The sequence below is a fragment of the Eptesicus fuscus genome, chromosome 4, assembly GCF_027574615.1.
Source record: "Eptesicus fuscus isolate TK198812 chromosome 4, DD_ASM_mEF_20220401, whole genome shotgun sequence".
Classification (NCBI taxonomy): domain Eukaryota; kingdom Metazoa; phylum Chordata; class Mammalia; order Chiroptera; family Vespertilionidae; genus Eptesicus; species Eptesicus fuscus.
Window position 1 is genome coordinate 22094057 of NC_072476.1, and position 11257 is coordinate 22105313.

General features: G+C 39.1%; 1 protein-coding gene and 1 long non-coding RNA gene across 3 annotated transcripts in view; one reads left to right on the forward strand and one right to left on the reverse strand.

The window, feature by feature from the left end:
* Positions 1 to 11257, forward strand: part of MRTFB (myocardin related transcription factor B) — a 200172-nt gene that overhangs the window by 182951 nt on the left and 5964 nt on the right. For both annotated transcript variants that reach the window (XM_054714745.1, XM_028145499.2), the window contains 4 exons: positions 503 to 637; positions 3195 to 3353; positions 3626 to 3763; positions 9317 to 9377. In XM_054714745.1, the coding sequence (XP_054570720.1) occupies positions 503 to 637; positions 3195 to 3353; positions 3626 to 3763; positions 9317 to 9377 (493 nt within the window). The remainder of the gene's footprint in view (positions 1 to 502; positions 638 to 3194; positions 3354 to 3625; positions 3764 to 9316; positions 9378 to 11257) is intronic.
* The window catches only part of LOC114231558 (uncharacterized), a 74307-nt gene that overhangs the window by 16294 nt on the left and 46756 nt on the right, over positions 1 to 11257 (reverse strand). The window contains exon 3 of the long non-coding RNA XR_008555779.1: positions 5169 to 5241. This is a non-coding gene — a long non-coding RNA (uncharacterized LOC114231558). The remainder of the gene's footprint in view (positions 1 to 5168; positions 5242 to 11257) is intronic.

The window sequence follows — 11257 nt, forward strand, 5'->3', positions numbered from 1 at the left end:
TTTTCCTAAACTTTTCTGTCCAAATCTTCCCTGAGGATTGACATTTAGGCGAAGAACCGCATTTCCTTCTGGGCTTGTGTGCGCCAGCACGTGGCTGACTGGCCCCAGAGAGTGGACGCATTGCAGCTTAAACGCAGGGATTTAGACTGTTAGGCCTCAGTTTCCCTGCCACTCTTAAAATTATTGTAACCCCTGACCTATTAGGTGTAGAGCCGCTACAGGTTATTTCAGTTTTCTATTCTCACAAAATTTTCAAATGAATATCTTGGTCACTTAAGGAATAAGAGCATGAAAATAACTGGTCTGGTGTTTAACTCTATGGTTTAGAATGGTTAAGGCTCAAATTTAGGTGCCGATGAGTTGAAGTGTGTATCTGTAAACATTTTATCTTACTTCATTTTAGATAAGATCCCCCAAATGACCAGTTATCTCACACCTAACTCTTGATTCTAACTTTGATTTTGACAATTAAATTGACTTATTTATTGATTTTGCCTCCTAGACTCCACCACAAGCAGGAGTCCAGACTCAGCCTCAGATAGCAACCACCACCTTGTCCTCGGGCTTGGCACAGACTGGGCCTCAGCAACCAGGCACGTTCACACCGCACGTGCTCAGTCAGCCGCAAGTCAGAAAGGTTGGTGAACACTAAAGGGTGACAGACGGGGCTGACTGGTCCCTCATCTGCTCGACCACTCGGCATCTTCACAGGAGCCTCCTCCGGGGAGCTCCTTTGTTCTATCTACGATCCGTCTCCCATCACGGGAGCCTCAGGTCAGATGCCATTTGTCTGCAGATTATCCACGTATCTGGGAAAGGGAGTTCTTTATTACTACAAGATAGCTTGTCTTCACAGTTCAACTCCTTTTCTAAGTAAAAGTTTCAAAGGTATTTTTTCAATCTTTATATTAGAATCTTCTTGCGTTTAAATTTTTCTTAAATTAACCATTTTTGTAGGGGAAAGTGCTATTCCCTGGGAAGAGATACTTAAAGATGAAAAAGTTCCTGAAATGTATCTCTTGAGTGAGACGTTTCTGTATTTGGAGCTTGCCATCTCATGGTTTGAGAACCAGATGGCCTGGGTCTGGCTATCATTTTGGTTCAGCTACATGATGGGCCTTGTGCACAGTTCACCGTCTTTCTCTGAGTGTCAGTTTCCTCATCTTTAAAATTATGGTATTGATCTAGGGCTCACTGTCCTCTAAAGGAGTTCCACTTAAAAATTCTGTTAAATAGCCCCAATAGTTCAGACTTCCCGCCATCCAGTAGGTGGAGCTGTGTGCACATCTCCTTGCCAGAAAAATCCCAAGGCCTCCAAAGGTCTTACTATTACAAACCTTGAGAATTAGTATTAGTCCCAGAATTTCCATCTTTAACATAAAGGAACCTAGATAACTAGATAGACCTGTCGGTATGCCCCAGGGTGGGGTGAGCTGTCTGGGCTGAGAGCTTGAGGGACAGACAGAAAAGACCTCTCGGGTCAGAACAGGCACATTAACACACATGTTCTCTTTTGGGCTCTCCTCTGAAAAATACAAAGTTCTAGCTGCATATTACTTATTTTGGGCTGAAAATGACATATTAGTGTAGTGATAAGCTTAGTGAATGTTCAAATGTTGAGACAGTTTTCTTTTTTTAGGGGGAAAGAAAACATTATCTAGACAGGATAAATAAGGGCTTATTCACTAAATCTCAAAATACTAGAATTAGGAATCATTACTCCCAATTTAAAGGAAGAAGTTTTTGTGTATTTTTTACCAAGTATTAGGAAATTCTAAAAGAATTCTTTTAAAAGAGGTGTTGACAGAGAAGTTGTACTATTTAGAGGAATATAACCACACACTCACCTATTTTCATGTTTAAGAAATACGTATATTTACAATAAAAATACAGGGGATAAGTTTTTCTCTCTCTGAATACGAGTGGCATAAAGTATATAAACATTTTTATGAGCAAACCAGTTCTGTGAAATACAGTTAAATATCAATAGTCTGGCCATACATTTGTAAAAGGCCTTAAAACCTTTGGCTCTTAAAAGGGACTAAACAGAACACTTTGCAGTTAGTTCCACAGGAAGAAATCTCACCTCTGCCCAGTGGATCAGACAGCTTCTCAGGAGGCAGATTTTAAATGGGGCTCTGCGAGGATTTGGAGAAATTTCCAAGCAACTGGAAAACTGAGCATGGCCACAGCATGTGTAGCCTTTCGGGTAGCATGGAAAAGGGCCAGGTAGTGAGAAGGTTTGCATGCCAGCCAAAGGTTAGCTTTTACCCTAAGAAAGAGGAGCCAGTGAGTGGCAGAGCTCCATCAGGTGTATGCTAAGAGTGTATTGTCGTGGAGGATTGATAGGCAGGGGCATGGCCTGGTTGCTAGGGCAGGATTCCAGTGGCAGATAATAAGGACCTGGATTAGGACAGCAAAGAACAGAGGCCTGATCCAAGGGTCATTTCTAAGAAATGTGAGCTCTGAGGACAGGAGGCAGAGTAGACTGGTGGCTCCATTTACTAAAGTTTAAAGAAATATGAAGGCAAAACCAGCAATTACTTTCCCTCAATACTCTGGTTTCTCTTCAGATCACATAAATCTTTCGCCTTTTACTTTCCCTCAGAGGCTAGGGATGGAGGGAAGAAGGGAAAAGTTTAGTTTGGAATATATTACATTTGAGATGTCCCCAATTTATGTTTGTAAATGTCTCTTTGGCACTTGGGAGCAAGGTTGGAAGAGAGAGGTGGGCTTGGGATCATTAGATTCATCGTAAACAGTAGAGCCAGGAGAATAGATGCGATCACCCTAGCGAGGAATATAAGAAATTCAACTGTCATTTGCTAGGGAAATTATGCTGAGGAAATGCTGCTTTCCCAAAAAACACTGTCATGCTGCCATCAAAGACGAGCAAAGGGACCACTGATGCTCAGTGGGGTGGCAAACCATTCCTATGGGCCAAATCCAGCCCTGCCTGTTTTTGCAGATGAAGTTGTACTGGTACCCGCCCCACACATTTATTTGCATGTTGTCCAGGCCACTTCTGTGCTACAACAGCAGAGAGGAGCGGTCACCACAGAGACAGCACTGCCCACAAACCCTCAACTGTATACCCAGTGGCCCTTGGCAGAAAAAGTTAACCGACCTGTTTTAAAACATGGTTTTCTTTAGTAGGAAGGGCATGCTGATGGGAAAATACTTCTTCATTACAGGTTTTCACAAGCTCGGCATCCAATACAGTTCTTTCCTATCAGAGACCACCCGCTCCAGCGGTCCAGCAGCCCTTTGTTAACAAGACGTCCAGCAGCGTTCTCCAGTCCAGAAGTGCGCCCCTTCCATCCCTGCAAAACGGACCGAGCCCTCCCAGCAAGGTAAGCCTGCGGCCACTGCTACAATGACACGCTTACTGGGTACAGACCGTCCCAAAGGCCAGAGCTTTAGGCTGGGAGGGACTGAAGATCAGTATTCACGGGGAAATAGCTGAAAATATCACAGTGAAGACAGCCTCACAGGTAGGTCTTCGGTCAGAAGCCTCACCGGCCCAGGAGGTCCATGCGTGAGGAACAGCGGAGCTGGTCCCAGCCAGGGCATGAGGAAGCTTCCTGCCCAGAGCTGACATATGCTTCTCCTCTGTGTGCCACAGCCGAGCTCGCCCCTGCCACCCCAGCAGTTTGTCGTCCAGCACTCTCTGTTTGGGAGCCCAGTCCCCAAGACGAAAGACCCTCCCCGCTACGAAGAGGCCATCAAACAGACACGCAGTACCCAGTCCTCTCTTCCAGAGGTAAGTGAGGCCAGTGGCTTCTATGTCATCTGTCATCCTCACATTGAATCCCTTTTCTAAGGTGGACGTGCCCCGGTAGATACTAAGTTCATGGCTAGGAGCCTTGTTTGCATTTTAAATGTTGTTTAAATCACATTATCCTTTACTATAAAGACCCCAACTTCCAAGCAGGTTTCAACAGCTGTGTAACCTGCAATTACTCGGAAATTCGGGGTTTGTCTTTTAACGTCTCCTTTGGGGCCGAGGGATGGGTTGTATTAGGGTAGATGTGATTGTTACACGGGTCCCTCTTTTCTTTTTCCTAAATTAAGATACTCCTCTAAGGGAAACAGACAAGTTGATAGATTTTTCTTCGTTTTCCATAACTAAGTCAGCTGTGACCATGTCTCCTAAGTTCTCTTAGATTTAGAGACATATCAATGTGTCTGAGGTTTTGAAACAATCTGATGTCAGTTTTTTCCTGTGTTCCTGAAGAGCTTGTTACTAACGTTTCACTAAACATTTATGTTTTGCTCACATCTAGTGTCTTGAAAAATCTTTGCATAACTTGTTTTCTAATTATAAAAAAATAGAGAAAATCACCAATGGTCCTACCACCCAGAATCCTTTTATTAATATTCTGCTGTATATAACCCATTTTTATGTTTATAAAATCTTTAAAATATATTTGGACTCATACTTCTTCATAACTCAGTCTTTTAAATGAATGTTTATTGACTAAGATATATACAGAACTCACTTTGTTGTAACTTTTTTTTAGTGGATATATCTTTTTTTTTTTTAATATATTTTATTGATTTTCTACAGAGAGGAAGGGAGAGGGATAGAGAGTCAGAAACATCGATCAGCTGCCTCCTTCACACTCCCCACTGGGGATGTGCCCGCAACCAAGACACATGCCCTTGACCGGAATCGAACCTGGGACCCTTGAGTCCACAGGCCAACGCTCTATCCACTGAGCCAAACCGGCTAGGGCAGATATACCTTTTTTTTATTTCCATCACCTTGAACCCTTCCTATTGGCAACCACCAGCTTGTTCTTTATATCTATGAGTCTGTTTCTGGGGGTTTTTCTTCATTTATTTTGGTTTTTTTTATATTCCACATATAAGTGGGATCACACGGTAATTGATTTCTGGGAGGAGGGAGAGGAGAGGATCTATCTTCACAAAGAACACACGATGTCAGGTACGAAAATCTCTACGGATTAGAAAGGACATTTCATTTTTCATTCACATTGACATGCACTATTATATTACTTTCAGGTATGCAACATACTTTTACACATTTTTATAACTGACAAATTGATCACCACAAGAATAGCAGTTTTGTAACTTATTTTATACATTAGAATCAAAGGACAAGAATTAAGGAGGCGGGAGAAATTATATAGAGAAACACATACCTCTTTTATAGCACATAGAGATTGTATGCAGGGAACAAGGAGGGATTCCATGGTCTTGTGCCAGTGGTTGTGCCTTTAGGAGGAAAAGAAAATTGCTCTGTTATCTTAGATGCATAAAAACAATGGACAGGGCTCGCTCAGGGTAAGCAGTGACCTTTGCTGTCAGCTGGCTATGAATCAAGTCATGTTCCTAGGCTGAAGAAACTGCAAGGAGGCTAGTTGCTAGGGAGAGGAAGCCAGGCATTGCTACATGACATCATTACCTGGACAGTCAGACACTTAGCGTATTAGCCTTTTATATATACAGATTATTAAAGGATACAGGAAATAAATGGATCAGTATGTTTACAGAAGTTTTATATTTTACCAGAGGCCCGTTGGACGGATTCATGCACATTGAAAGGAAATTAATTAATTAAAAGAAATATTTTAGAAGCCGGGGAGGGACCATAGGAGGGCTCCAGGCATGCCCAGCCCATCTTGCCCAGTCCCGATCAGCTGGACCTCAGCAGCAAGCTAACCTACTGGTCGGAGGGTCTGCCCCCCAGGTGGTCAGTGCGCATCATAGCAACTGGTCGAACAGTCGGACACTTAGCATATTAGGCTTTTATTATATAGGATATGCAGCATTAAGTAGCCTATGAAAAATTAAGAATGTATATTGTATAGATAACAGTTAAGAAGAATAGCTTTTAAAAAATAAATTGTAAAGGACAGGAAGGAGGAACAGAAAACAGGATAAATAGAAACAAGACAATGGTAAACTTAACCATATCAATGATTACACAAGACACACTAGTAGAGAAAACAGTATAAATACAGAGATTATCAGAATGGATTTAAAAAAAAAAACAAAAACAGAACCAACTATATGCTGTGTAGTAGTTTTAACATATGTCTACAAATTCTTAGATATTACTCCCTGGTTTGGACTTAGTGACCAGCTTCTAAGGAATAGAATTGGCAGAAGTGATGGTGTGTGACATCCTAAACAAAGTGATAAAAGGCATACTCCTCCTGCCTTGCTCTCTCTCGGACTGCTGGCTGTGGGGGAAAGTGAGCTTTGAGGCCCTGGGGACAGGAATTGAAGCACCTCCACCCCTGCCCCTGTGGACAACCAGCACCAGCCTGCCAGTCATGTAGTGAGCCACCTTTACAAGAACATTCTCCAACTCATACAACCTAAACAATCCAATAAAAAAAAAAATGGGCAAGGGACCTAAATAGACACTTTTCAAAAGAAGACATACAGAAGGCCAAGAGATATATGAAAACATGCTCAAAGTCACTAATCATCTGAGAGATGCAAATCAAAATGACAATGAGGTACCATCTCACACCTGTCAGAATGGCTATCATCAACAAACGAACAACAAGTGCTAGCGAGGATGCGGAGAAAAAAGAACCCTCGTGCACTGCTGGTGGGAATGCAGACTGGTGCAACCACTGTGGAGAACAGTATGGAGTTTCCTCAAAAAACTAAAAATGGAACTCCCATTTGACCCAGGAATCCCACTTCTAGGAATATATCCAAAGAAATCAGAAAGGATATATGTACCCCTATGTTCATAGCAGCACAATTTACAATAGCTAAGATATGGAAACAGCCTAAGTGCCCATCAGCAGATGAGTGGATTAAAAACAGTGGTATATCTATACAATGGAATACTACGCTGCAGTAAAAAAGAAGGAACTCCTACCATTTGCAACAGCATGAATGGACCTGGAGAGCATCATGCTAAGCAAAATAAGCCAGTTGGAGAAAGATAAATATCACATGATCTCACTCATTTGTGGAATATAATGAACAACATAAATTGATGGAACAAAAATAGAGCCAGAGGGAAAAAATAGTATTTTAGAATATAATAGAAGCAATCCTGTTATTTGCAGATTTTTAATATTTCCTACAACTTTTGTGATATCATACTATGTTGGTAATATTACTATATTTAAAATCCTTTTTTAAATATTAATGTTTATTGCATGTAATATTATACTTAAGATAATTCTTGAATAATTGGTGTTTAATTCATGTAACATTATTATATTTAAAATCGTTTTGCATGAGATATTAAATGTTTATTGCATGTTACATTATTATATTTAAAATCATTCTTCTTGAAGTAAAAAAAAAGTTCCCATTTGGGAATGAATAAATAAATAAATAAAATGCCTTCTATTTATATACACTGAGTGGCCAGATTATTATGATCTCTGAACACATAATAATCTGGCCACTCAGTGTATATCCTATATAATAAAAGGCTAATATGCAAATTGTCCCCTCGACCAGGAGTTCGACCAGCAGGCAGGCCGGCCAACTGCCCATGTTCCTTCCTCCGGGCCAGGCTGGCTGGACCCCACCCATGCACAAATTCATGCACCGGACCTCTAATATACATATATACATACATACACACACACACACTCCAAGTGGCCAGATTATTATGCGTTCAGAGATCATAATAATCTGGCCAATCTGGCCACTCAGTGTACGTATGTGTGTGTATGTATGTGTGTGTGTGTGTGTGTGTGTGTGTATGTGTGTATATATATATGTATATACATATATATATATATACACACATACACACAAACATGCAAAGTTGGGATATGTTTTACATTTTTAAACCAGATTTTTAAAGCAACTGAAGTATTATTCTATTGAATTTATGCCGTAAGTTGAGATGAGCAATAAGGATAATAAAAACTCACCCTGGCATGGGAAAAAAAAAAGAACATTCTCCAGCCAGGCCTGGAGATGGCTGTAACCTGGCCAACATCTTGACTACAATCTCATGAAAGACCCCAAACCAGAACTACCCATCTACACTATTCCTAAATTCCTGACTCCGAAACTGTGAGTTAGTAACTGTCTGGCATAAGTTTTATAATAGAGTAATAGATAACTAATGTGTGCATCTACAAGAAGCATACTTTAAATATAAAGACACAGGTTGAAAGTAAATGGTTGGAAAAAGACATACCATAAAAACAGTAAGCATAAGAAGTCTGGAATAGGCAAAGGATTTGAACAGACACATCACCAAAGAAGGATACACAGATGGCAGAGAAGCACATGAAAAGATGCAACATCAAATCATTAGGAAATACACATTAACTCCATGATGCAGTACAACTATAGGCCGATTAGCTGTCTAAAGTTAAAGTGACTGACTGTACTAAGTGTGGAAGAGAATGAAGAGCTACTGGAAATCTCGTACATTGCTAGTGGAAATGGAAAATGTGCAAATCGCTTTGGAAAACAGCCATTTCTTAAAAAGTTAAACACCTACCCTATGATCCAGTCATTCCACTCCTCGGTATTTACACACAAATACGGAGATTTGTACACAAATGTTCATAGCAACTTTATCTGTAGTAGCCACAATGTAGGAACAACCCAATCAGATTTCTGTTTCTTACAATAAAAAAGTTCTCAGCGATAAAAAGGAATGAACTATTCCTAAAGTATAATCTACAACAAGGATAAACCTCAAAATCCTATTGAGTAAAAGAAGCCACTCCCTCTACTAGTAAAATAAGTACATACTATATGAGTCCATTTCTATAAAACTCTAGACATGTAAGTTAATCTGTAATGGGAGAAATCAAGTCATTGTCGCCTAGGGATGAAGGAAGTGCTATCACAAAGAAGCATGAGGAAGCTAGGAGCAATAGAATATTCATTATCTTGATTTTGCTGATAGTTTTATGGGTGTATACATATGTCAAAACTTATAGAATTGTATAATTCATAAAACTGCAGGTTATTGTATGTTAATTTACTCTCAATAAAGCTGAAAAGATATAGATGGCCACCTTTATACATACTTTATATTTTTACCAGAATGCAAGTGAGTTAAAACATTTTTAAAATATGAGAAGCCTCTCAAAATGCACTCAATGTACAAGTCAGTGTAAAAGTCATCTGAGCTGGGTATTAGCCCCATTCTTGTTCTGTCAGCTAACCAGCTGTAACACATGGGTGAATGGTTTAACTTCTCAGGGGACCTCAGTGTTTTCAAAATGATGAAGTGAATGATTAGAACTAGCTGTTCCGTAAGGTCCTTTGGTGCTCCCAGTTGTATGACACTTCCTGGTTTGTATGAAAGAAAGCTAATTTATATTCTCCTTGGTTGTAGGTTTCCAATGCACACAGTCAGCAGATGGACGACCTCTTTGATATCCTCATTAAGAGTGGAGGTAGGTGAAAAGTCACATCAGACCCCCAATCCCTTGTCACAGGATATGAAAGTTTTCCTCTAGAGCAGTGGTCGGCAAACTCATTAGTCAACAGAGCCAAATATCAACAGTACAACGATTGAAATTTCTTTTGAGAGCCAAATGTTTTAAACTTAAACTTCTTCTAACGCCACTTCTTCAAAATAGACTCGCCCAGGCCGTGGTATTTTGTGGAAGAGCCACACTCAAGGGGTCAAAGAGCCGCATGTGGCTCACGAGCCACAATTTGCTGACCACGGCTCTCGAGCTTCCATATTCTTCTAACTGCATTTCCTGTTTTAAAATCTGTTACATTTAGGCCATTAATACAACTTACTTATGAATGGGGGAAAGCCATTGTTTCAGGTTAAAATACTAAGATAACGTTAGACTTACCCACAGATATATACCTGCTGAAAAAGACAAACCATCTCAAAATAGCAAAGTAGACATATAAATTCCACATTGAAAACTTCAAAACTGCTCCATGTGTGGTATGAGTCATTGCAATGGGATAAAAATATTCCAATTCATGAGTTAATTTTGTAACAACCAAGTCACCTAGCTTAGGGTCTAATAACTTGATTAATATTCAAAGGCAATTCTAAAACACTTTGTACATATAAATGAAAATCTTCAGTTTTACAATGTGTCATCTTAAAAAGGGGTAAGGGATATAAACCACACAAAAAAAAACAAGGATATCTCTGCCTCAGTTTATAAGTACTTCAAAAATTCACAATGCTATTTTAGAATATTTTAAAGTCTTAAATTTCCCAGTGAAAGGAGTTTTATTCAGATTTTTAAATAGTTATCAAAATTTATCCACTCATGCCAGGTATTATTTGATTTTGTTGTTAATGATCTTGTCAGAGTGTTTGACATAATATAGAAAATTCTTGATATTTGACAACAGATCTACATGTGCGAATAGCTTTTTTTTTTTTTTTTTTGCGAATAACTGTATCGGCCTCGCAAAATAATTTAAACTCATGATATAGCTAAACTATGGAAATTAGAGAAACAGATATTCCATGCCTTGAATTTAAAATTTTAAAAATGCTTTTTGCCAAATCTGGTGAAAATACTTTTTTTAATGATTAAAAAGAATAATTTTACAGCCTAAACATAGAAATGAGTTATATTCTAAAAGGAATGATTTTTTTATGGCAAAGTATCTAATAGAGTATATTATTTCATCTTATTGTAAACTAATACTAGTAATAATGAGAAAGATTTAAGTCACTGATTATAAGACTAGTTGCACTTATAAGTATAAATTGCACTTTCAGCTTTCGAAACAATTCTAGAGATGACTCACAGGTAATGAGAAGTGAACTGTCCTGGAACACACACAGCTGAGAGGAATCTTCAGTGTTGTCTCACCTATTTACACAGCCCAGTCACTGAGCTGGAAGAGTTGTTGAGTAAAATTTTTAGTGTATTGCATATTAATGAAATCAAGTCAGATTCTCATATATATTTTTAAAGTATCTTTTTCACTCTCTTATGTGTAGCTAAGTGAACACTGGTCCATTAATTTTCTACATGTTCTGGCAAGGAATAACACATAACTAGTGCTTCTTGAGACATTTACCAAATCCTCAAGATTTTATATAAACTGAAAAAACAAGACACATAAGGTGGCCCACCTCATCTTAAATCAGGTCATACGATGGCATTGTATCTTATCAGAACTTTATATAGAATGGATATGACTAAACTGGACACATAGTTCAACTATAATGATAAAAAAGAACAAATATAGTTAGATCATTCATTACACGGAGGACCCACGTTTCCACATTCACTTTAGGGTAGCGTGCTGCTGTGATTGCAGATTCGTGGTACAGAGTAAGACA